The sequence below is a fragment of the Convolutriloba macropyga genome, chromosome 11 (assembly GCF_964194025.1).
Source record: "Convolutriloba macropyga chromosome 11, txConMacr16.3, whole genome shotgun sequence".
Taxonomy (NCBI): Eukaryota; Metazoa; Xenacoelomorpha; order Acoela; family Convolutidae; genus Convolutriloba; species Convolutriloba macropyga.
The window spans coordinates 27,923,769-27,951,652 of NC_134478.1; the positions used below are offsets into that span (position 1 = coordinate 27,923,769).

Consider the following 27,884-nt stretch of genomic DNA (forward strand, 5'->3'; position numbering starts at 1 on the left):
AAACAATTTTTTGACTCCACTTTTTGAAAAGGCACAGGCAGCTAACATCGAACTGCGAGCTTAATAGCTAGACAAAAATTTGAAACACTGAAGCTTGGGTCAAATGAGTAAACTGTATCACGAGATGTCAAAAGGTTATACACCAGCGTACCCGTCTCGGAATCCATCGAAACTGCTCTACGATTTCTTTACTCAAGTGTTATCCTCGCTATACTCGGCCAAAATATGGATTAAAGTTGACAAAAAACTTCGTGCTGAGGATGAGATGAACTTGGGAGAACCAAAGAGTTCTAAACACAAATGTCCCATCTGCCAAAGAAAAGTGCTTTGGAATAGCAAGGCCGTCGAGTGCAAAAAACATGAGAAAAAAACATTAAATGTCAAAAAATAATAGGGATCAACACGAAAAAGCGAGATGTTGTATGGAAAAGCGTTGAATGAAAAAACAACTCACCAACTGATATTCAGCTAGAAAACGATTACGATATGTAAACAAAACGAAAACGATAAAGATAGGTAGATGACATATTTTGCACTGTGAAAGATGACCCCAAAAATCAGCTTTCAAACAATTTGGAAATCACATGAATAAGAGGATGAAAAACAAGAACTATCCTCCCTGGAAAGGGCAGTCTACGTTTATGATCAAAGAAAAGTCTCCTCTAAATGATACCGGAAGCCCACGGACACTGAAGCATTTCTAAATTTCCGCAGTTGCGCTCCCATCCTGTTACAGACAATTATTGTAGAGGATAGTTACGATGCATAGGATTCATCGATCTAGAAACAAAAGGCTTTACTTTGACAAAGCGCTATAAGTCAATGAAAATTTATGGCGAAAAAATCAATATCCGTAAAACCGGCCGACAAGCATTGTTACTCAGACAATTGCAAACAAATTTCGGTGACTCTAAAAAAACCAAAAACGAGAACGTAATGCAAGTCAATCAATAAGCTAAAACAGAAGGACATACCCACTTTTTTCTTAGAATATAGAGGCCAGTAAAGCATTAGACTTAAGAAAAAGCCGGAAAAAATAACGATTCTTACAGTGATCTACACAACACGGAAACCAAAAACCTGTTTAACATCAATAAATTTTAGTTTCGACCGTCACCTAAAATTGCAGGTGGTTTACGAAATAACACCAGTAGTGGATGCAACAGCACCTATATCGTGCAAATTTTCATACATATAAACACGCCGATGGGTGAGCATTAAAAAAATCACCGGCAGGTCAGCATATAAACACATGATGTGGCACATCACGCACGTTTGATTGGCGTATAATGTATCTGTGCATGGTGCCACAAAGAAGCCACTACTGAACACGCGAGATGAGTACCGTAGCCAGGAGTTGACATTGAAAAACAAGTCAACAGTTGTCAAGTTCTTCATTTCGAGAACTATGTTTTAGAAAATCAAAACATTGAAAAGTTCCAAAAAGTTAGCATGACGGTTGAAAGTAAATAAAGACGTGAAAAGTCTGAATTCAACAATCTCATATAAAAAATCGAAAACGAAATGGAAAACGAAACTAAAAAAACCGCAAAGACGAGAACGTAATACAAGTCAAACAAAAAGCTAAAGCAGAAGGTTATACCCACTATTTTTCTTAGAGGATAGAGGCCATTAAAGCATTAGACCTAAGGAAAAATTGCAAAACATAACGCTTCATACAGTGATCTACACAACACGGAAACAAAAAATTTGTTTAACGTCAATAAAATTTATATTTGACCGGCATCTAAGTCACACGTGGTTTATGAAATAACATGTAGTGGATGCAATAACGTTTATATCGGGCAAATTTTCAGATATATATCCACGCGGATGGCTGAGCATCAAAAAAAGTCACCGGCAGGTCAGCATACAAGCACATAGTAGGGCAAATCACGCATGTTTGATTGGCATAAAATAGATCTGTAAATGATGCCAAAATGAAGCCATTGCTGAGCACGCGCGATAAGTACCGTAGCCAGGAGCTGACATTGAAAAACAAGTCAACAGTTGTCAGGTTGTTCAATATCGAAAACTGCCTCTCAGAAAATCAAAACATAGAAAGGTTCCCAAAAGTTAGCAAAACGGTAGAAAGTAACTAAGAACGTAAAAAGTCTGAATTAGGCAATCTCAAATGATAAATAAAAAAAATGAAAACAAAGTTTCTGAAATGTTTGTTTTGCTGAAACAATATTTCGAGGAACTCTTAATTTTCTTTATTGCTTATTATTTGAAAGGAAAACATTTTAATTGTACGAAAAATAGTTTTATTTGGATTTTACCTGATGCTTCTGGATATAGTGAAAATCATTTGTACAGTACGTTTTATAATTGACTTAGTTTTCTTACAACTTCATCAAAAATCTCTTGACCTTTCATAATTTTTCCTCATGTAGGATACTAAATTGCTCAATTTATTCGTTGTATTGTATTGTCTAATTGCTAAAACTTTTTTAAAAAATGCACTGTATTTAAATATGTGGCGTAGAAGAAACTAGTTTGTCGAACAAAAACTTATTCTGATATTTAAGACAAACAAACGTTTTTGGACTTCGCGTTCATTGCCATGTTAAAACTGTTTCACAGATTGTTAAAGGATGAAATGAATATGTATTCACATTTTCTGACACAACAATCTAAAGAATTCTGGGAACTATCTCAAAAACTAAACTAAAAAATATTCACTGCATACAATATTTAGCCTATTTACAACTTCATACTTATATCTGTTATCGTTTTCTTTAAAGAAAATCCTATTCCAGATTCTTCAATGCTTGTTTTTGTATTCCTAGGATAATTCAAAAATTGCCGTAACCCTAAGTATCCCTCTCATGGGCGGATTTGCGCATTTTGTTTTGTCATGAACAAATTAAATTTGAGAGTATTGGAGATTGGAGCAACAATAATCGTAATAAAAGTGGTGTTTGATGAAGTAGAGTATATATATATATATATATATATATATATATATATATAGATTGTGTGGCGTAGTATATTAGGCGATAGCTTGATTAGTCGAAATGGAATTTTGTTGTCGTAAGACAAAAAATTGAACTAAAATTTTGTGGAAATTTGGAGAATAACAATTAAAACACTTAAAGTCTGTACATCGCAGAAAAATGGCTTAATCACAATGAAAAATTGATCAGAACTTTCAGTTCTGAGCAGTTTCACAAAGTAATTTAACCCTAACTCCTCCAATTTTTGTGAAGTTTTTCAACGGTAGTTCTAAGTTGTTTACCCTAAAGCTAACAATAAGTAGTTTAGGCGTTCACAGTTCTTTCCCTGATATTTCCTCTAAAATCACAATCATTGATCCTGTTGACAATGAGTATAGCAGAAAAAGATGCAAGTCATCGAAAACAGTGATATATTTTTAAGTACTTTTAGCAACTCGTTTGCATGTAAAAGTGACAATTAGGAACATTTGACAACTGAAACGCAATGAGTGGATTTTGAAATACCTGTTAAGTGTTTTTCAATGTTTTAATCGATGTTAGCCTAATTTCCACAAAATTTTAGTTCAAAAACTTATCTAATGCTTACAAAAGTTTCCTTTTCTTAATCCAGTGGTCTTAGAATATGTCAACCCCCTCTGATTGTATGGCCAACGCTTTTTTTGAGATAAGTTTGTTGAGTTCAATTTCGATGAAGATCTGCGCCCGACATCTACAGTTATGGTGCCAAGGCCGTCTCGACGAGCTCCTTCTGGAAGCTAAAGCTCTGCAGTGTAGACTGCGGTAAGACCCCTAAGAACGGGAAAACAATGAAACCAAAACTTCAACAATTTCATGGAAGCTAGAAAAATTTCGAACCTCATCAATTGTTCCACTGGTGAACTATCATCCAAATTATTATAACCAAACGAAACAATTAACGGAAAAGCTTAATATAAATTACTCAAAGAGAAACAACTAGCTCCTTGTCAAGTAAACCTCAATTACATAATTTCCGAAAACACGTTTGATTCAGTCCTATCCACACCCGCAATCTTCGAAAACTAAGGTACATCGGCAGTTAATAAAGTAAGCTTTGAAAACAAATGGAAGCCAGGGACCGTTCGCATTAGACGCAAACAAGTCGAGACGATATTTTACGTGTTTCAAAGAACTTTAAACGAAATTAGTGAAAACGGTAGCCAAAAATGCTATTTATCTGGTAACTCAAAAAAAAATCTGGAAACTCTCTTGAAGCGCACAACACAAGCAGATTAATCTTCTTAAAGAAACCCCCGGTGCTCGATTTATTGGCGTAGGAGGAGTTATGTGTCGCATAATGGAAAAATACATCATCAAACGTATAGAAAGACCTACGATTTTTTAGGCGGCAAATACTTACTTTGCCCTGGCCAAAATTGCGCAATTAAACACGCAGTTCTTTTTCTGCAATCGCAATATGAAAAACTGAAAAGGAAGCTGTTCTGCTAACAGACGCAAAAAACGCCTTCGAATGCCTTCCGTAATTTGGCAATTGGAAATATCAAGAAAATTCGCCCCGCCATGAGTTTTGTGGTTCGAAAGTGATATTCATCCCCGTCCGTTTTATACGTCAAAGGTAAAACAGTGCAGTCCCAAGGGGATTCAATTAGTGGGAACCCCGTTGCTAGGGCTATGTATGCAGTAGTCACTCTTCCAGAATACGCAAGTGTCGCAAATATGGTACGCAGACAACGGCAGTGCAGTAGGACATTTGGAGGACCTAATCTTGTTCTTCAAGCAACTGACTGAACATGGTAGCTATTTTGGCTACGCTGTGAACGCCCGGAATTGTCAATTAATAATAGGAGAGTCTTCAAATATCGAAGCTCTCAGCTTGTTTTAGGGACGGATTTTGGAATTTTTGACGGCCGCCGCGTGCGAGGATGTGTAATAGACAATGATCAAGCCTATTAGACATTTAAGGTAACCAGAGCTAAAAAGTGTGCCAACTTGTTAAAAAAAAGTAGGGCAAGCAGCAAAAACATCCCCCTCAAAACGCTTACTTATGCTTCGCAAGAGGTTTTCAACAAATATTAAATTTCTTGCGTATGACAACGTCAAACTCACGGAATATCTTCAGGGACGCGTAAGCCAACATCCAAGGCACATCGTACGATTGTAATCGCTAAGAACCCGGGAGACGGCCACAACATCAAGGAGCCAATAAATTACGAATCGGAGTACGCCTCTTCGCTGACCGTATGCGCTCCTCTAAAAGAAGTTGATCGAGCAAATGCTCATCTCATCCAAGAACTCTTAGCGCACGACCGACGAACCGCAGTCATGAATAAAATTAGATAGGAAAAATGAAAAATGAAACAGAACTAAGTAAAGAAATTTTGGACATGAGGAAAAAAGGGAAGGTACCGGTTAAGGTTTACGAAGCTTTAAGGTCCACTGGAGCGCAACCGGCAAGGTTGTATGGATTAGCTAAAGTACACAAAAAAACCCTCTGAGACCTGTTCTCGGGAAGTTGTTACCATAAACTGAACACGTTTCTAACACCCTTTTTCCAAAAGATTGAAGGAGCAAACATAGAAACTAACACCAATGACGCACAAAAGACTCTGGAGCAAATAAAGCTTGAAAAAGACGAACAAATCCTATCATTAGATGTAAAAAATTTATACACCAACGTTCTCGTAAAAGAAGCCATTAACATTGCCCTGCGATCGCTTTATGCTTGGGACGATAAACCAGACATACTTAGAACAACAATGAAACGTCTGCTTGAATTAGCCGTCACCAACGTCCCCTTCAAATGCAATGAAATTTGGTACTGTCAGGAAGACGGGTTGGCAATGGGTGCGTCCTTGGCTTTGATTTTGGCAAACCTTTGGATGAAATCGTGGGAGCCACAACTGAAATTACAGACACCTAAATGTAAAACCAACACACAATCTAGCACTTGTCGCAATTGCGAACACCGTGTGACAGCACGTTCCAGGGGTGTTGAGTGTGAAGTTTGCAATAGATGGTTCCACGCAAAATGTCAGCAAATCAGTAACACAGAATATGATAGCATGGAAAACCAGTTCTAGATGGGCTCATTCTGTCGTGAAAATGATCAGACTGACATTAACCATCCGTCCGAAACTAAAGTTTTTCTCAGATATGTCGACGATATTCAGAGAACAGTTAGAGGTGACACAAAAGGGCTGTTAGATGCGGTCAATAACCTCCATCCAAATCTCCAATTTACATTAGAAACAACAGATGATAAAAACAGTTTGCCATTTCTGGACATGTCAATTAACGTACACACGGAGGGGAACATTTTTTGCACATGGTATCAAAAATCATCAGATAATGGAACAATTCTGAACTATCGTAGCTGTGCCCCCCTACAACATAGGAAAAGCATAATAAAGGGAACATTGACAAAAAATGAAGAAATTTGGGAACGTAATCAATATCCTAGGCATTGGGTAGGGAATATCGTAAAGGATACAATTAACCAGCTGCGAATGAAAGGACAAAAAAAGGACATAGATATAACGCTGGTGTAGCCGTAAAACAACAGTAAAATACTGAGAAACAACAATTTGTAAAGAAGTTGAACAAAATTCATCCTGTACAGACGATTTTCACCACTCGGAAACTTATGAGCTGTTTACTTCAAGTCTAGCTAGCCTCAAGTTAGCCTCAAGTCTAGCTTTGATAAGGATCTCATATCCCACGTGGTTTATGAACTCACTTGTAATGGGTGCAAATCCATCTATGTAGGGCAGACATGCCGACATATTACCACAAGGGTTGCAAAGCATGCCAAGGCTGACTCAACGATGGGAGTACATGCAATCGAGTGCAACGGTGAGAAAACAGTTTTCCAGTGGAAGATATTAGACCAATGCAGCAACCAATCTAAGTTAATGACACTTGAGGAACTCTATATAAGAACATTGAAACCAGCCATCAACACGCGCGACGAATACCGAACACGAGAATTGACACTGAAAGCTTTTTTTGGAGATAAAAATCCAACTTGAAAGACACGTTAAGAAACGAAAATTTCAACTTTACAATTGAACAAAACCAAAGTAAGTTTAAAGCAATATAAATAGGTTTTTTAATAAAAAACATGTCGATATGCATCTGTTACATCAAGTCGAAAAGGTATTTTTGCTCAGATGTAAATATTTTGTAGATAAGATTGTAGATATGTACAAATTGTTTTAAATTTCCTTGAATGATTGATTTTAGTGATATGTATTTTATTTTCTGGCTTTTCTTTTTAGCATTTTGTATTGTTTATAAACTGATGATGAACTCAGAGTTGGAAAGCGTGCGTAAGAAAGTTTTAAATTGGCAATCCTCTTTTAAATCTTAAAATTAGATAGCGGAAGAACGTTCTAATGGAAAGCCTGCAGACCTTGCAGCGTCATGTAACAGAAATGGCTTCGGAAAAGAAGCCTCGAATTGGTTTACAACTCTAGTGCTTAAACGTCACGGTTTCTTTCTAAGGAAGTCCGAATTTGGAGACGGAGTCTGCATTAGATATAACAACGAGGCCAAAAATACGACCATTAATCGTCCATGTGGTTAAAAGTTTAACCTATCACATGCTCTTCACTGCGTGAAGGGTGGGTATACACACAGGAGACACAACGAGATCCGAGACACCTTTGCTAAGATCATTCATGACGTTTGTTATGATGTCGGGGTTGAGCCGACTCTTCACTTGCTTCGAGGCTAGTCCTTTATACACCAAACTACTAGCACTGATGAAAACGCGCGACTAGACATTAAAGCGAATGGCCTATGGGGGTCCAGGTTCAGCCTTTATTTCTTCGACGCGAAGATCTGTAATCCACTCGCCAAGCCAAGCATGCCGAAAAAAATCTGTGGATGGCAATGTATGGAATCGCAATCCTACAACTAATAACAAGACTTCACAATGACTCTTTGACACAAAAATGGTATGCTTATGGCAATGTATGGAAGACGCAATAACATACATTCGCACGAGAATAAGTTTTGCTCTCCTGTGCAGCGCTTTCATATGCTTCAGAGGGTGCCGTGGTTCCAAACGGCCGACTGACATCGATATGCTAAAGCCAAAGCAAAACGCCACATTATACGAAAAAGGAAGCCAAGATTCAGGACCCGAGTGTGCATCCGAGAAATGATGAAACAGACGTGTACAACCCAAAAAGAAATATGAAAAATCTTTGAAACTCTTCCCCCACAGACTGATGAGGTTTCATAATGTATAAGATTATTCTGTAATATTTAGTTTGATGAAGTTCATTCTAATGAAATCCTTTGTTAATAGCCGCCCTCATCTTCTCAGCCGGCTATTATAGCGCTCCTATTTTTTTTTTTACTTCCGTCGAATAAAAAATGTTTCGCTTTACCTCATTTTGCCGCTTTTTCAACATTTTGCGTGATATCTTTTTGACTTCTCTAGGCTAGTTTCTCTCTTCTCTCATTCTGCTAAAAGTGATTTTGAACATCAGTTGCTCAGCAAAGCAATTCAAAATGAACAGAGTCAGTATAAAAAATTGAAGTAAGAAGTAGAAACGGGATAAAACCATAAAGCCCAATTTTAGATGCCCGCTATTTGAACGTCGTTCCTATAAGTCTTAGTTACCATCTCTAATGCTTATTGGTATTGATAGTAGCCCCTGTAGTCTCTCTCTAAGAAACAGAGGTACGTTATGTTCAACTACGAAATGCCATCAAAATGAATCGGACTTAAAAAATGTTTTTGTACAATTTTTTTTCAATGTCTTCTATTCTTTCAATCCCAATCAAGTTTATTGGAATCAACGGCGGCTATTTTCCGGCAATCTGCCGGGTATGTTTTCTATTGAAGTCGTTCTTTCGATTCTTCACGTGCCAGCAGTCATGAAAAAAACCGCCTTTTTTACTACGTTCTTTATACTTCTATACTTCTTTAATTTTTCAGAATATTGATGCCATTATGAGTGGAAAAATATTCAAGGTGAAAGCTCTCTATGATTTTGTGGCTTCTCATCCAGATGATTTGGAGTTTACCGAAGGTGAAGTACTGACAGTTACGAATGGTGAGTATGCCGAGGGATGGTTCTATGGTCGGAATTCGGTTGGCAAAGATGGAATGATCCCAAGTGCCTATGTTGATCCTCTACCACCATCCATGCCACCACCGCCGCTGCCTGGATGCACAAAGGTTAGTTTTGTATCCATAGGTCAATTTTTGTCGTAAATTAGTTGAGGTGCAGTTTTTTTCATTTAATCTCTCAGACTGCTAAAAAGACAAATGTACTAATAACATGTTAATCTCATGTCTCGACCGCTATTAGAACCTTTGCTTTTAGGATATTTGATAACTCATGTTTCGACAGCATTAAAAGAAAGGATGCTACCTAAGCGAAAGGTGGTGTCCTTTCTTTAAATCCAGAACCACGCAAAGCAAATTTTAATTGTCTAATGAACATCCAAAAATTTTACCATAACATCAATCCATATTTGAAAAATTCAATGGTTAGAAATTGTCCCATGAAGACGCATGGAAGAAAATCTACCATGAAGACGCATGGAAGTCAACTTCCGGCCTAGATGTCAGCGAATGGCGACGGCTTCTGACTTCCTTTATGGCGTCCTCGACTGCTCTAGCAAAACGATTGCTAAACTACCAATACGCATAGCAACTTCTCATTTGACTTTCCATCTTCCATATCAGGCTTGTCCAGAATACGCACGTGTCGCAAATATGGTACGCAGACAACGGCAGTGCAGTAGGACTTTGGAGGACCTACTCTTGTTCTTCAAGCAACTGACTGAACATGGTAGCTATTTTGGCTACGCTGTGAACGCCCAGAATTGTCAATTAATAATAAGAGAGACTTCAAATATCGAAGCTCTCAGGTTGTTTTAGGGGACGGATTTTGGAATTGTTGACGACCGCCGCGTGCGAGGATCTGTAATAGGCAATGATAAAGCCTATTAGACATTTAAGGTAACCAGAGCTGAAAAGTGTGCCAATTTGTTGAAAAAAAGTAGGGCAAGCAGCAAAAACATCCCCTCAAAACGCTTACGTATGCCTCGCAAGAGGCTTGCAACAAAAATTAAATTTCGTGCGTATGACAACGCCAAAGCGAACAAATTGATTGAGAACAGAGTTCGCTCTCTTGAGTCAGCTATTGAAAAAGGAGCATCAAGCTGGTTGAACGCTATGCCATTGAAGCGGTGTCACTTTGACCTAACACAAAGTGAGTTTTGTGATGACATTGCCCTTCGATATGGGTGGCATCCAGTAAAGATGCCATGATTATGCGTGTGCAGTGAAAACTTCACTGTGGCACATGCTCTCCACTAACCCAGATCAGGATACACGCATATGAGACATAATGAACCTCTTTACTTTGCGAATTTGTTAAGTGACGTCGAGATCGATTCTCATGTTCAGCCGTTGCAAGGGGAAACTTTTGCTCTTATATCAACGACAACATGATGATGATGATGATGATGATGCAAGATTAGATATAAGGCCATCAGACTTTGGGAATCTATTTTCAACAAAACATATTTTGATGTAAACATTTTAAAACCGCTATCAAAAAGTTGCCCTGAAAGCAGTAGCGAAGCCTACAAGTATCATGAATCTATTAAAAAGAACAAATATGAACAAAGAGTAATTGATGTTGAATTCAACATTATGTCCACTTGTCTTCACTTGCTGAAACAACTGGCATCGAAGCTCTCTGCGCAAAAAGAGGACAGCTACGCTGACATATCTAGGGACAAAAATCAGTTTTGCTCTCCTAAGGAGTTCCGTCCTCTGCTTTCGAGGTTCAAGGACACTTGAAATTGTTGATTCTTCAAAGAGGGAGGCTGTTAGTTTGACTCATCTACTTTCGCCATTAGTTTGTTATACTGCTGTCTGTCTTTTGTACATACTGATGTTTCTGTATATTATCATTTTGACAGATTTGAACGATACGAAATGCTTCATGAAGACGTAGTGCTGGGAGAGCACCAGGCCAGCCAACATTCACCCACTGTTGGGGAGGGGCATCTTTTAATTTTGGTTTTGTTATAAAAAATTATTTTGTGTCCTACATTTGCCGTTCAGAGTAATGGGGGGGGGGGGGTATTTTCGGTATTTTGGTCTAATAGTTGTAGTAGTATTATTTTGTGAAATTTTTGAGGGGGTAATGAGTACCTACCCCACTATCACGTCAAAATCAAATTTTACATAATTGCTATTTTTCATATTGTTCATAATTGTGCTATTTGTCTCTCACCTTTTATTTCGATCGTTTATTTTTTTACTATTGCCACGATTTGTAGATATATATGAAGGAGTTGACCTGCCGGCTTCGAGTTCCCCGACTACCCTTTTCGACGTTCTTTCAAATGACCTTTTAAGAAAGAAATTATGTATTTTCAACTTACAGCAATTTTCCGGTCTCTAATAGGCGCGTCAGAGCCTCGAATTAATACTACACGAATTATGTAGTAGGCATCTAAGACGTGTTCTGAATGAGTATTCTGGTTGTTTTAAGTCAGTACTTACGTGTGAGTATTATGATAATACTAAGGTATTATTCTATATCTTGAGATTTAAGTCTTTGATTAGAGTTAGTCATCTTACGGTGAGTATTAATATTGTCCTTTAACAGTTAGTCTTGTTACTATCCAGAGCTATTGTCTATTATCGAAGAGATACTGTACGGGCCCCAATTTTAATATCGTCCATTCTCAGATCTTTTTAGCTCAGATAATTTTTCTCTAAATAGGAAAGACCTGTTGGTATAATAAATTCATCTAATCGTTCTCGGTTTGACGCCAAAAAAAGAGTGGATATAAAAGTGAAATACATTTATGTGACTTTATCTAACATATGTTAATGAGTAACACTCAAGGTATATATTTAAATTTATCTAAAGTATTATCAGTCCATTAGTTTAACTGATGAGTTTCCGGCTTGATGAGTTTTTTTAGAATATCGTACGCCTTCTTTTGGATCCCTTAGCGGAGTCTGTGTGAAGACTGTGTTGTTTAGTTGTATACAAAGCTTTGGTTGCTAGAACTATTTGTTTACTGTTTTTATAGAAGGTTCAAAATGAATTTCATTTTTTCATGTTATTAAAGTAGAATTCAGGGTTTTGAGCATGTTCATTTGAACTTATAATGTGGTTTATCTAATTGAATGTTCTAGAATTACCATGTTAAGTAATACACCTAGGGGTTTCTAGTACTAGTTTGCATTACATTATATTTCGATAGACTTAAGTATTTGGGTAAAGGTTAGTGAGGTAGCCTGAGTAGAGAAATTTTTTGTACTTTAGTATAGGTTTAGAGTTAACCAATCGGTATTCAGTACGCGTCAATATGCATTTTTTGCATTTGGGAGAATTTTATGATCATTTTGGAATGTAATTCCTTCATAAATAACTGTTTTGTTGTCAATGATTTTTCAAATGATACGATCGTGTTGTTAACAGCTATGATGAGATTTTAATTTTTTAAATCCATGTTTACGAGAAAAGTTGAGATAAAAATGTCAAAGTTGAGATTTAGCGAGTTGAAATTATGGAGATTGAGATTTAGAAAGTTGCTAATGCTGCGAAGATGGAGATTCAATAATGCAGAGAAAATTGATATACTCCCGAATTTCTAAGGCTGATTAAGTTTAACAAAATATGTTTAATCTTTGCGTTATAAGTTCTCGATTTGGTCTTGTGTTTTCTAAAGGATGGAAGATAGAAAATTTTTCTATTTTGATTGAGATTCGGACTGAAAACTGAAATATCGCAGTAGTTTTCTGAGAAACTTAGAGACTGCAAGTGAGCTGTAGAGTTGCAGAACAGAAACTGAATTTTGTTTTTGTTTTAAATATTGCTTTTTTAAGTGCGTCTATTTGATAGTCTTAGTTTGTCCTTTTATAATTTTTTTTTTACTTTTAGTTGTTATTTTATGTTTTTGATGTTTCTGATGGCTTTCGTGGATTATCATCATGGGTTCTCTCTTGATTATCTCGATGGTGCTTTTACTCTTCGCTTTATCAGTTTTTACCAGTTATTTATCGATGGTTTACTTGTTACTTTCTTCATTCTACTTTCAAGTAATTGAAATACGAACTTTTTTAGTAACCTTAGGCGGACTATTTTTTTGTTTAACAATTTACAAATTTCTGTGATATCAATTTGGTTCACTTTGAACAACCCCTTGATCCGATAAAAATTTCTATTTTTTGAAACGAGAATCAGTCGATATTTCCGAATGAATTTTTCTGTTTTCGCAGACTTTGTCGTGTTTGTGTCATGTTTAACCCTTCATCTGATTTTTAATCTGTAAAAAACGAAAGCGTCATGCAAGTAACTGCTTATTAATTGCTCTTGAACGCAGTTCATAGCAATTATAGTAAACGTGTGTGTCTTTTTTTATGCAAAATGATTTCTATGCAAACTTCGATTTCTCAAGTGACTTTTTCACGCTTTCATTCATCATTTTTGAGTTATCTCTAGTGCTCCGAAGTTGCTAATATAAAATCGGTTGCAGCATCGAAAAGTTAAGTGACTCGTAGCGCAGTGGCAAGTGAGGGTGGACATGAATCGGGAGGTCAGTGGATCGAATCCCGGTGGGGTAAACGTTTTTTGCACGCATAAAGAAAAATTGATCTAGACTAAAGACCATGAATTAAATTGCCTCACCTGTCGTTCAAGAGCAATTCGGGTCTTTCCCATTATAGCCCCCCCATTATGGTATAATTACCATGATTGGGGGGGGGGGAGGCTATAGGTTATCTGACCACTAAGCTGGGGGGGGGGCTATAATGGGAAAGACCTAGCATTTCTTCCGACATTTGTCGGTTTATGTTCTAAGTATGCAAATTGAAGAGATCTAAGTCTGCAAGTTGAATAGATTGTTGATACTAGGGTCCACGGCACACCATGAAAATGCATTGATTAATAGCCGCACAGCGATAGCTGGGGCTATTATTGGCCTTCTCTTGGTTTTTTACAATTCAAAGAATTTGAATTGTATTGGGGCGCTGTCTTTTTTTTAAGATCTGTTCACACATTTTCATGATTTTTGAAGTCAAATTGGAGTGGTGATTTTGGTCACGCCGAAACAGGAAATGGAGCGAAAAAGTGAGTGGTTTTGCGGCGTGAATTTTTTTCGCTCTAATTTTAAAGTAGAGTGAGAAAACGGTGTTTGAACAAAAATTCGGTTTATCGGTAGTGGTTTTTTGTTCACATGCGGCAATTTCACTCTGATTTTTACTGTTTTTTCGATTTTTTGGATCGGATTTTTTTCTAAATAGTTTTCCCAATCCATTCAGTCCGTTCTAGGTCTATTTTTGTTTTGTCAATGAAAATTCTTTGAATTAAACGTCAGGACTTCTCCTGCTATGTTTTTTTATTTCGTCGTCATGATTTTTGTTACGAGCATATGACGTCACAGCCACTTTTTGTTCATTCGTTCATGCAATCTAATATATTAAATGTATGTCACACTTGAACGCAACGGTTAACAACGCTCCTATCTTCACATGTTTTAACGATCCTTAAACATGCAGCCTATACAACCATGCTTAACTGCCTGATCTGTAAATGTTTTATTGTGCTCATTAAGCATACGGCTTATCAAAAACAAGCGAGACAAAAAGCCATCAACCAATTTTCGTATGTAGCCACTACGGATAGACAACAATAACAGTCGTCGGTAGTGCAAGGGATTCGAACTGTGGCGGTGAAGCGAGGGGCATGGGTTCGAGACCGAGTCGGTGCAAAGAATGGCCACTGTTTTTTGTCTCATAAATGGTGAATCTTGTTTTTCATCCACTACTGTATTTCGTTCCTGCTCCCTTCTTTATTTCCCTTCTTATTTATTCTTCTATATCTAATCTAATTTATTAAATGTAAGTCGCACTTGAACGCAATGGTTAACAACGCTCCTATCTTCACATGCTTTAACAATCCTTTAACATGCAGCCTACAGGGCCATGCTTAAGTGACTGATCTTCAAATGTTTTTTTTTGCTCATTAAGCACACAGCTTAGAAAAAACAAAGGAGACTGAAAGCCATCGACCAATATTTTTTGTATGTAGCCGATTCAATAGACAGCAGTAACAGGCGTCGGTAGCCCAAGGGATTAGACCTGCGGCTGTGAAGTGAGGGGAATGGGATCGAGCCCGAGTGGGTGCCAGAAATGGCCCTTGTTTTTTGTCTCAAAAATGGTGAATCTTGTTTTTCATCCACTACTGTGTTTCCTTCTTGCTCCCTTCTTTATTTTCCTTCTTATCGATTCTTCTATATCTAATATATTAAATGTACGTCGCACTTGAACGCAACGGTTAACAACGCTCCTATCTTCACATGCTTTAAAGATCCTTAAACATGCAGCCTATACAACCATGCTTAAGTGCCTGATCTGCAAATGTTCTTTTTGCTCATTAAGCATACGGCTTAGCAAAAACAAGCGAGACAAAAAAGCATCGACCAATTTTCGTATGTAGCCACTACGGATAGACAACAATAACAGGCGTCGGTAGTGCAAGGGATTAGAACTGTGGCTGTCAAGCAAGGGGCATGGGTTCGAGCCTGAGTCGGTGCCAGAAATGGCCTCTGTTTTTTGTGTCATAAATAGTGAATCTTGTTTTTCATCCACTACTGTGTTTCGTTCTTGCTCCCTTTTTTCCCTTCCTATTTATTCTTCTATATCTGAAAGTCGCACTTGAATGCAATGGTTAACAACGGTCCTATCTTCACATGCTTTAACGATCCTTTAACATGCAGCCTACACGACCATGCTTAAGTGCCTGATCTGTAAATGTTTCTTTGCTCAATAAGCGTACGGCTTAGCAAAAACAAGCGAGACAAAAAGCCATCAACCAATTTTCGTATGTAGCCACTACGGATAGACAACAATAACAGGCGTCGGTAGTGCAAGGGATTCGAACTGTAGCTGTTAAGTGAGGGGCATGGGTTCGAGACTGAGTCGGTGCAAAGAATGGCCTCTGTTTTTTGTCTCATAAATGGTGAATCTTGTTTTTCATCCACAACTGTGTTTCGTTCCTGCTCCCTTCTTTATTTCCCTTCTTATTTATTCTTCTATATCTAATTTGTTAAATGTAAGTCGCACTTGAACGCAATGGTTAACAACGCTCCTATCTTCACATGCTTTAACGATCCTTTAACATGCAGCCTACACGGCCATGCTTAAGTGACTGATCTTCAAATGTTTTTTTTTGCTCATTAAGCACACAGCTTAGAAAAAACAAAGGAGACTGAAAGCCATCGATCAATATTTTTTGTATGTAGCCGATTCAATAGACAGCAGTAACAGGCGTCGGTAGCCCAAGGGATTAGACCTGCGGCTGTGAAGTGAGGGGAATGGGTTCGAGCCCGAGTGGGTGCCAGAAATGGCCCTTGTTTTTTGTCTCAAAAATGGTGAATCTTGTTTTTCATCCACTACTGTGTTTCCTTCTTGCTCCCTTCTTTATTTTCCTTCATATCGATTCTTCTATATCTAATATATTAAATGTACGTCGCACTTGAACGCAACGGTTAACAACGCTCCTATCTTTACATGCTTTAACGATCCTTTAACATGCAGCCTACACGACCATGCTTAAGTGACTGATCTTCAAATGTTTTTTTTTGCTCATTAAGCACACAGCTTAGAAAAAACAAGCGAGACTGAAAGCCATCGACCAATATTTTTTGTATGTAGCCGATTCAATAGACAGCAGTAACAGGCGTCGGTAGCCCAAGGGATTAGACCTGCGGCTGTGAAGTGAGGGGAATGGGTTCGAGCCCGAGTGGGTGCCAGAAATGGCCCTTGTTTTTTGTCTCAAAAATGGTGAATCTTGTTTTTCATCCACTACTGTGTTTCGTTCCTGCTCCCTTCTTTATTTCCCTTCTTATTTATTCTTCTATATCTAATTCGTTAAATGTAAGTCGCACTTGAACGCAATGGTTAACAACGCTCCTATCTTCACATGCTTTAACGATCCTTTAACATGCAGCCTACACGGCCATGCTTAAGTGACTGATCTTCAAATGTTATTTTTGCTCATTAAGCACACAGCTTAGAAAAAACAAGCGAGACTGAAAGCCATCGACCAATATTTTTTGTATGTAGCCGATTCAATAGACAGCAGTAACAGGCGTCGGTAGTGCAAGGGATTAGACCTGTGGCTGTGAAGCGAGGGGCATGGGTTCGAGCTTGAGGCGGTGCCAGAAATGGCCTGTTTTTTGTGTCATAAATAGTGAATCTTGTTTTTCATCCACTACTGTGTTTCGTTCTTGCTCCCTTCTTTATTTCCCTTCCTATTTATTCTTCTATATCTAATTTATTAAATGAAAGTCGCACTTGAACGCAATGGTTAACAACGCTCCTATCTTCACATGTTTTAACGATCCTTTAACATGCAGCCTACACGACCATGCTTAAGTGACTGATCTTCAAATGTTTTTTTTTGCTCATTAAGCACACAGCTTAGAAAAAACAAGCGAGACTGAAAGTCATCGACTAATATTTTTTGTATGTATTCGATTCAATAGACAGCAGTAACAGGCGTCGGTAGTGCAAGGGATTAGACCTGTGGCTGCGAAGCGAGGGGCGTGGGTTCGAGCCCGAGTGGGTGCCAGAAATGGCCCTTGTTTTTTGTCTCAAAAATGGTGAATCTTGTTTTTCATCCACTACTGTGTTTCCTTCTTGCTCCCTTCTTTATTTTCCTTCTTATCGATTCTTCTATATCTAATATATTAAATGTACGTCGCACTTGAACGCAACGGTTAACAACGCTCCTATCTTCACATGTTTTAACGATCCTTAAACATGCAGCCTATACAACCATGCTTAAGTGCCTGACCTGTAAATGTTTTTTTTGCTCAATAAGCGTACGGCTTAGCAAAAACAAGCGAGACAAAAAGCCATCAACCAATTTTCGTATGTAGCCACTACGGATAGACAACAATAACAGGCGTCGGTAGTGCAAGGGATTCGAACTGTAGCTGTGAAGCGAGGGGCATGGGTTCGAGACTGAGTCGGTGCAAAGAATGGCCTCTGTTTTTTGTCTCATAAATGGTGAATCTTGTTTTTCATCCACTACTGTTTCGTTCCTGCTCCCTTCTTTATTTCCCTTCTTATTTATTCATCTATATCTAATTTGTTAAATGTAAGTCGCACTTGAACGCAATGGTTAACAACGCTCCTATCTTCACATGCTTTAACGATCCTTTAACATGCAACCTACACGGCCGTGCTTAAGTGACTGATCTTCAATTTTTTTTTTGCTCATTAAGCACACAGCTTAGAAAAAACAAGCGAGACTGAAAGCCATCGACCAATATTTTTTGTATGTAGCCGATTCAATAGACAGCAGTAACAGGCGTCGGTAGTGCAAGGGATTAGACCTGTGGCTGTGAAGCCAGGGGCATGGGTTCGAGCCTGAGTGGGTGCCAGAAATGGCCCTTGTTTTTTGTCTCAAAAATGGTGAATCTTGTTTTTCATCCACTACTGTGTTTCCTTCTTGCTCCCTTCTTTATTTTCCTTCTTATCAATTCTTCTATATCTAATATATTAAATGTACGTCGCACTTGAACGCAACGGTTAACAACGCTCCTATCTTCACATGTTTTAACGATCCTTTAACATGCAGCCTACACGACCATGCTTAAGTGACTGATCTTCAAATGTTTTTTTTTGCTCATTAAGCACACAGCTTAGAAGAAACAAGCGAGACTGAAAGCCATCGACCAATATTTTTTGTATGTAGCCGATTCAATAGACAGCAGTAACAGGCGTCGGTAGTGCAAGGGATTAGACCTGTGGCTGCGAAGCGAGGGGCGTGGGTTCGAGCCCGAGTGGGTGCCAGAAATGGCCCTTGTTTTTTGTCTCAAAAATGGTGAATCTTGTTTTTCATCCACTACTTTGTTTCCTTCTTGCTCCCTTCTTTATTTTCCTTCTTATCGATTCTTCTATATCTAATATATTAAATGTACGTCGCACTTGAACGCAACGGTTAACATCGCTCCTATCTTCACATGTTTTAACGATCCTTAAACATGCAGCCTATACAACCATGCTTAAGTGCCTGATCTGTAAATGTTTTTTTTGCTCAATAAGCGTACGGCTTAGCAAAAACAAGCGAGACAAAAAGCCATCAACCAATTTTCGTATGTAGCCACTACGGATAGACAACAATAACAGGCGTCGGTAGTGCAAGGGATTCGAACTGTAGCTGTGAAGCGAGGGGCATGGGTTCGAGACTGAGTCGGTGCAAAGAATGGCCTCTGTTTTTTGTCTCATAAATGGTGAATCTTGTTTTTCATCCACTACTGTTTCGTTCCTGCTCCCTTCTTTATTTCCCTTCTTATTTATTCATCTATATCTAATTTGTTAAATGTAAGTCGCACTTGAACGCAATGGTTAACAACGCTCCTATCTTCACATGCTTTAACGATCCTTTAACATGCAGCCTACACGGCCGTGCTTAAGTGACTGATCTTCAATTTTTTTTTGCTCATTAAGCACACAGCTTAGAAAAAACAAGCGAGACTGAAAGCCATCGACCAATATTTCTTGTATGTAGCCGATTCAATAGACAGCAGTAACAGGCGTCGGTAGTGCAAGGGATTAGACCTGTGGCTGTGAAGCCAGGGGCATGGGTTCGAGCCTGAGTCGGTGCCAGATATGGCCTCTGTTTTTTGTGTCATAAACAGTGAATCTTGTTTTTCATCCACTACTGTGTTTCGTTCTTGCTCCCTTCTTTATTTCCTTTCCTATTTATTCTTCTATACCTAATTTATTAAATGAAAGTCGCACTTGAACGCAATGGTTAACAACGCTCCTATCTTCACATGCTTTAACGATCCTTTAACATGCAGCCTACACGACCATGCTTAAGTGCCTGATCTGTAAATGTTTCTTTGCTCAATGAGCGTACGGCTTAGCAAAAACAAGCGAGACAAAAAGCCATCAACCAATTTTCGTATGTAGCCACTACGGATAGACAACAATAACAGGCGTCGGTAGTGCAAGGGATTCGAACTGTAGCTGTGAAGCGAGGGGCATGGGTTCGAGACTGAGTCGGTGCAAAGAATTGCCTCTGTTTTTTTGTCTCATAAATGGTGAATCTTGTTTTTCATCCACTACTGTGTTTCGTTCCTGCTCCCTTCTTTATTTCCCTTCTTATTTATTCTTCTATATCTAATTTATTAAATGTAAGTCTCACTTGAACGCAATGGTTAACAACGCTCCTATCTTCACATGCTTTAACGATCCTTTAACATGCAGCCTACACGGCCATGCTTAAGTGACTGATCTTCAAATGTTTTTTTTGCTCATTAAGCACACAGCTTAGAAAAAACAAGCGAGACTGAAAGCCATCGACCAATATTTTTTGTATGTAGCCGATTCAATAGACAGCAGTAACAGGCGTCGGTAGTGCAAGGGATTAGACTTGTGGCTGTGAAGCGAGGGGCATGGGTTCGAGCCTGAGTCGGTGCCAGAAATGGACTCTGTTTTTTGTGTCATAAACAGTGAATCTTGTTTTTCATCCACTACTGTGTTTCGTTCTTGCTCCCTTCTTTATTTCCTTTCCTATTTATTCTTCTATATCTAATTTATTAAATGAAAGTCGCACTTGATTGCAATGGTTAACAACGCTCCTATCTTCACATGCTTTAACGATCCTTTAACATGCAGCCTACACGACCATGCTTAAGTGCCTGATCTGTAAATGTTTCTTTGCTCAATAAGCGTACGGCTTAGCAAAAACAAGGGAGACAAAAAGCCATCAACCAATTTTCGTATGTAGCCACTACGGATAGACAACAATAACAGGCGTCGGTAGTGCAAGGGATTCGAACTGTAGCTGTTAAGCGAGGGGCATGGGTTCGAGACTGAGTCGGTGCAAAGAATGGCCTCTGTTTTTTGTCTCATAAATGGTGAATCTTGTTTTTCATCCACTACTGTGTTTCGTTCCTGCTCCCTTCTTTATTTCCCTTCTTATTTATTCTTCTATATCTAATTTATTAAATGTAAGTCGCACTTGAACGCAATGGTTAACAACGCTCCTATCTTCACATGCTTTAACGATCCTTTAACATGCAGCCTACACGGCCATGCTTAAGTGACTGATCTTCAAATGTTTTTTTTGCTCATTAAGCACACAGCTTAGAAAAAACAAGCGAGACTGAAAGCCATCGACCAATATTTTTTGTATGTAGCCGATTCAATAGACAGCAGTAACAGGCGTCGGTAGTGCAAGGGATGAGACTTGTGGCTGTGAAGCGAGGGGCATGGGTTCGAGCCTGAGTCGGTGCCAGAAATGGACTCTGTTTTTTGTGTCATAAACAGTGAATCTTGTTTTTCATCCACTACTGTGTTTCGTTCTTGCTCCCTTCTTTATTTCCTTTCCTATTTATTCTTCTATATCTAATTTATTAAATGAAAGTCGCACTTGATTGCAATGGTTAACAACGCTCCTATCTTCACATGCTTTAACGATCCTTTAACATGCAGCCTACACGACCATGCTTAAGTGCCTGATCTGTAAATGTTTCTTTGCTCAATAAGCGTACGGCTTAGCAAAAACAAGGGAGACAAAAAGCCATCAACCAATTTTCGTATGTAGCCACTACGGATAGACAACAATAACAGGCGTCGGTAGTGCAAGGGATTCGAACTGTAGCTGTTAAGCGAGGGGCATGGGTTCGAGACTGAGTCGGTGCAAAGAATGGCCTCTGTTTTTTGTCTCATAAATGGTGAATCTTGTTTTTCATCCACTACTGTGTTTCGTTCCTGCTCCCTTCTTTATTTCCCTTCTTATTTATTCTTCTATATCTAATTTATTAAATGTAAGTCGCACTTGAACGCAATGGTTAACAACGCTCCTATCTTCACATGCTTTAACGATCCTTTAACATGCAGCCTACACGGCCATGCTTAAGTGACTGATCTTCAAATGTTTTTTTTGCTCATTAAGCACACAGCTTAGAAAAAACAAGCGAGACTGAAAGCCATCGACCAATATTTTTTGTATGTAGCCGATTCAATAGACAGCAGTAACAGGCGTCGGTAGTGCAAGGGATGAGACTTGTGGCTGTGAAGCGAGGGGCATGGGTTCGAGCCTGAGTCGGTGCCAGAAATGGACTCTGTTTTTTGTGTCATAAACAGTGAATCTTGTTTTTCATCCACTACTGTGTTTCGTTCTTGCTCCCTTCTTTATTTCCTTTCCTATTTATTCTTCTATATCTAATTTATTAAATGAAAGTCGCACTTGATTGCAATGGTTAACAACGCTCCTATCTTCACATGCTTTAACGATCCTTTAACATGCAGCCTACACGACCATGCTTAAGTGCCTGATCTGTAAATTTTTCTTTGCTCAATAAGCGTACGGCTTAGCAAAAACAAGGGAGACAAAAAGCCATCAACCAATTTTCGTATGTAGCCACTACGGATAGACAACAATAACAGGCGTCGGTAGTGCAAGGGATTCGAACTGTAGCTGTTAAGCGAGGGGCATGGGTTCGAGACTGAGTCGGTGCAAAGAATGGCCTCTGTTTTTTGTCTCATAAATGGTGAATCTTGTTTTTCATCCACTACTGTGTTTCGTTCCTGCTCCCTTCTTTATTTCCCTTCTTATTTATTCTTCTATATCTAATTTATTAAATGTAAGTCGCACTTGAACGCAATGGTTAACAACGCTCCTATCTTCACATGCTTTAACGATCCTTTAACATGCAGCCTACACGGCCATGCTTAAGTGACTGATCTTCAAATGTTTTTTTTTGCTCATTAAGCACACAGCTTAGAAAAAACAAGCGAGAATGAAAGCCATCGACCAATATTTTTTGTATGTAGCCGATTCAATAGACAGCAGTAACAGGCGTCGGTAGTGCAAGGGATTAGACTTGTGGCTGTGAAGCGAGGGGCATGGGTTCGAGCCTGAGTCCGTGCCAGAAATGGACTCTGTTTTTTGTGTCATAAACAGTGAATCTTGTTTTTCATCCACTACTGTGTTTCGTTCTTGCTCCCTTCTTTATTTCCTTTCCTATTTATTCTTCTATATCTAAATTATTAAATGAAAGTCGCACTTGATTGCAATGGTTAACAACGCTCCTATCTTCACTTGCTTTAACGATCCTTTAACATGCAGCCTACACGACCATGCTTAAGTGCCTGATCTGTAAATGTTTCTTTGCTCAATAAGCGTACGGCTTAGCAAAAACAAGGGAGACAAAAAGCCATCAACCAATTTTCGTATGTAGCCACTACGGATAGACAACAATAACAGGCGTCGGTAGTGCAAGGGATTCGAACTGTAGCTTTGAAGCAAGGGGCAAGGGTTCGAGACTGAGTCGGTGCAAAGAATGGCCTCTGTTTTTTGTCTCATAAATGGTGAATCTTGTTTTTCATCCACTACTGTGTTTCGTTCTTGCTCCCTTCTTTATTTCCTTTCCTATTTATTCTTCTATATCTAATTTATTAAATGAAAGTCGCACTTGAACGCAATGGTTAACAACGCTCCTATCTTCACATGCTTTAACGATCCTTTAACATGCAGCCTACACGACCATGCTTAAGTGCCTGATCTGTAAATGTTTCTTTGCTCAATAAGCGTACGGCTTAGCAAAAGCAAGCGAGACAAAAAGCCATCAACCAATTTTCGTATGTAGCCACTACGGATAGACAACAATAACAGGCGTCGGTAGTGCAAGGGATTCGAACTGTAGCTGTGAAGCGAGGGGCATGGGTTCGAGACTGAGTCGGTGCAAAGAATGGCCTCTGTTTTTTGTCTCATAAATGGTGAATCTTGTTTTTCATCCACAACTGTGTTTCGTTCCTGCTCCCTTCTTTATTTCCCTTCTTATTTATTTTTCTATATCTAATTTGTTAAATGTAAGTCGCACTTGAACGCAATGGTTAACAACGCTCCTATCTTCACATGCTTTAACGATCCTTTAACATGCAGCCTACACGGCCATGCTTAAGTGACTGATCTGCAAATGTTTTTTTTTGCTCATCACGCACACAGCTTAAGAAAAAACAAGCGAGACTGAAAGCTATCGACCAATATTTTTCGTATGTACCCAATTCAAGAGAAAGCAGTAACAGGTGTCGGTAGCGCAAGGGATTAGACCTGTGGCTGTGAAGTGAGGGGAATGGGTTCGAGCCCGAGTGCGTGCCAGAAATGGCCCTTGTTTTTTGTCTCAAAAATGGTGAATCTTGTTTTTCATCCACTACTGTGTTTCCTTCTTGCTCCCTTCTTTATTTTCCTTCTTATCGATTCTTCTATATCTAATATATTAATGTACGTCGCACTTGAACGCAATGGTTAACAACGCTCCTATCTTCACATATTTTAATGATCCTTTAAAATGCAGCCTACACGGTCATGCTTAACTGGCTAATCTGCAAATGGTTTTTTTGCTCATTAAGCACACAGCTTAGAAAAAACAAGCGAGACTGAAAGCCATCGACCAATATTTCCGTATGTAGCCGATTCAATAGACAGCAGTAACAGGCGTCGGTAGCCCAAGGGATTAGACCTGCGGCTGTGAAGTGAGGGGAATGGGTTCGAGCCCGAGTGGGTGCCAGAAATGGCCCTTGTTTTTTGTCTCAAAAATGATGAATCTTGTTTTTCATCCACTACTGTGTTTCCCTCTTGCTCCCTTCTTTATTTTCCTTCTTATCGATTCTTCTATATCTAATATATTAAATGTACGTCGCACTTGAACGCAACGGTTAACAACGCTCCTATCTTCACATGCTTTAACGATCCTTTAACATGCAGCCTACACGACCATGCTTAAGTGACTGATCTTCAAATGTTTTTTTTGCTCATTAAGCACACAGCTTAGAAAAAACAAGCGAGAAAAAAAGCCATCGACCAATATTTTTTGTATGTAGCCGATTCAATAGACAGCAGAAACAGGCGTCGGTAGCCCAAGGGATTAGACCTGCGGCTGTGAAGTGAGGGGAATGGGTTCGAGCCCGAGTGGTTGCCAGAAATGGCCCTTGTTTTTTGTCTCAAAAATGGTGAATCTTGTTTTTCATCCACTACTGTGTTTCGTTCCTGCTCCCTTCTTTATTTCCCTTCTTATTTATTCTTCTATATCTAATTTGTTAAATGTAAGTCGCGCTTGAACGCAATGGTTAACAACGCTCCTATCTTCACATGCTTTAACGATCCTTTAACATGCAGCCTACACGGCCATGCTTAAGTGACTGATCTTCAAATGTTATTTTTGCTCATTAAGCACACAGCTTAGAAAAAACAAGCGAGACTGAAAGCCATCGACCAATTTTTTTGTATGTAGCCGATTCAATAGACAGCAGTAACAGGCGTCGGTAGTGCAAGGGATTAGACCTGTGGCTGTGAAGCGAGGGGCATGGGTTCGAGCTTGAGGCGGTGCCAGAAATGGCCTCTGTTTTTTGTGTCATAAATAGTGAATCTTGTTTTTCATCCACTACTGTGTTTCGTTCTTGCTCCCTTCTTTATTTCCCTTCCTATTTATTCTTCTATATCTAATTTATTAAATGAAAGTCGCACTTGAACGCAATGGTTAACAACGCTCCTATCTTCACATGCTTTAACGATCCTTTATCATGCAGCCTACACGACCATGCTTAAGTGACTGATCTTCAAATGTTTTTTTTTGCTCATTAAGCACACAGCTTAGAAAAAACAAGCGAGACTGAAAGCCATCGACCAATATTTTTTGTATGTAGCCGATTCAATAGACAGCAGTAACAGGCGTCGGTAGTGCAAGGGATTAGACCTGTGGCTGTGAAGCCAGGGGCATGGGTTCGAGCCTGAGTCGGTGCCAGAAATGGCCTCTGTTTTTTGTGTCATAAACAGTGAATCTTGTTTTTCATCCACTACTGTGTTTCGTTCTTGCTCCCTTCTTTATTTCCTTTCCTATTTATTCTTCTAATTTATTAAATGAAAGTCGCACTTGAACGCAATGGTTAACAACGCTCCTATCTTCACATGCTTTAACGATCCTTTAACATGCAGCCTACACGACCATGCTTAAGTGCCTGATCTGTAAATGTTTCTTTGCTCAATAGGCGTACGGCTTAGCAAAAACAAGCGAGACAAAAAGCCATCAACCAATTTTCGTATGTAGCCACTACGGATAGACAACAATAACAGGCGTCGGTAGTGCAAGGGATTCGAACTGTAGCTGTGAAGCGAGGGGCAGGGGTTCGAGACTGAGTCCGTGCAAAGAATGACCTCTGTTTTTTGTCTCATAAATGGTGAATCTTGTTTTTTATCCACTACTGTGTTTCGTTCCTGCTCCCTTCTTTATTTCCCTTCTTATTTATTCTTCTATATCTAATTTATTAAATGTAAGTCGCACTTGAACGCAATGGTTAACAACGCTCCTATCTTCACATGCTTTAACGATCCTTTAACATGCAGCCTACACGGCCATGCTTAAGTGACTGATCTTCAAATGTTTTTTTGCTCATTAAGCACACAGCTTAGAAAAAACAAGCGAGACTGAAAGCCATCGACCAATATTTTTTGTATGTAGCCGATTCAATAGACAGCAGTAACAGGCGTCGGTAGTGCAAGGGATTAGACTTGTGGCTGTGAAGCGAGGGGCATGGGTTCGAGCCTGAGTCGGTGCCAGAAATGACTGTTTTTTGTGTCATAAACAGTGAATCTTGTTTTTCATCCACTACTGTGTTTCGTTCTTGCTCCCTTCTTTTTTTCCTTTCCTATTTATTCTTCTATATCTAATTTATTAAATGAAAGTCACACTTGAACGCAATGGTTAACAACGCTCCTATCTTCACATGCTTTAACGATTCTTTAACATGCAGCCTACACGACCATGCTTAAGTGCCTGATCTGTAAATGTTTCTTTGCTCAATAAGCGTACGGCTTAGCAAAAACAAGCGAGACAAAAAGCCATCAACCAATTTTCGTATGTAGCCACTACGGATAGACAACAATAACAGGCGTCGGTAGTGCAAGGGATTCGAACTGTAGCTGTGAAGCAAGGGGCAAGGGTTCGAGACTGAGTCGGTGCAAAGATTGGCCTCTGTTTTTTGTCTCATAGATGGTGAATCTTGTTTTTCATCCACTACTGTGTTTCGTTCCTGCTCCCTTCTTTATTTACCTTCTTATTTATTCTTCTATATCTAATTTGTTAAATGTAAGTCGCACTTGAACGCAATGGTTAACAACGCTCCTATCTTCACATGCTTTAACGATCCTTTAACATGCAGCCTACACGGTCATGCTTAACTGGCTGATCTGCAAATGTTTTTTTTGCTCATTAGGCACACAGCTTAGAACAAACAAGCGAGACTGAAAGCCATCGACCAATATTTTCGTATGTAGCCGATTCAATGGACATCAGTAACAGGCGTCGGTAGCCCAAGGGATTAGACCTGCGGCTGTGAAGTGAGGGGAATGGGTTCGAGCCCGAGTGGGTGCCAGAAATGGCCCTTGTTTTTTGTCTCAAAAATGGTGAATCTTGTTTTTCATCCACTACTGTGTTTCCTTCTTGCTCCCTTCTTTATTTTCCTTCTTATCGATTCTTCTATATCTAATTTATTAAATGAAAGTCGCACTTGAACGCAATGGTTAACAACGCTCCTATCTTCACATGCTTTAACGACCCTTTAACATGCAGCCTACACGACCATGCTTAAGTGCCTGATCTGTAAATGTTTCTTTGCTCAATAAGCGTACGGCTTAGCAAAAACAAGCGAGACAAAAAGCCATCAACCAATTTTCGTATGTAGCCACTACGGATAGACAACAATTACAGGCGTCGGTAGTGCAAGGGATTCGAACTGTAGCTGTGAAGCAAGGGGCAATGGTTCGAGACTGAGTCGGTGCAAAGATTGGCCTCTGTTTTTTGTCTCATAAATGGTGAATCTTGTTTTTCATTCACTACTGTGTTTCGTTCCTGCTCCCTTCTTTATTTACC

At 39.1% G+C, this 27,884-nt stretch overlaps 1 protein-coding gene across 1 annotated transcript in view; it reads left to right on the forward strand.

Moving 5' to 3' along the window:
- Nucleotides 1-8,893: 8,893 nt before the first annotated feature.
- LOC142349744 (sorting nexin-18-like) overlaps nucleotides 8,894-27,884 on the forward strand; it is a 142,384-nt gene continuing 123,393 nt past the window's right edge. Inside the window, exon 1 of the mRNA XM_075401491.1 lies at nucleotides 8,894-9,132. Within this exon, the coding sequence (XP_075257606.1) occupies nucleotides 8,905-9,132 (228 nt within the window). The 5' untranslated portion in view covers nucleotides 8,894-8,904. The remainder of the gene's footprint in view (nucleotides 9,133-27,884) is intronic.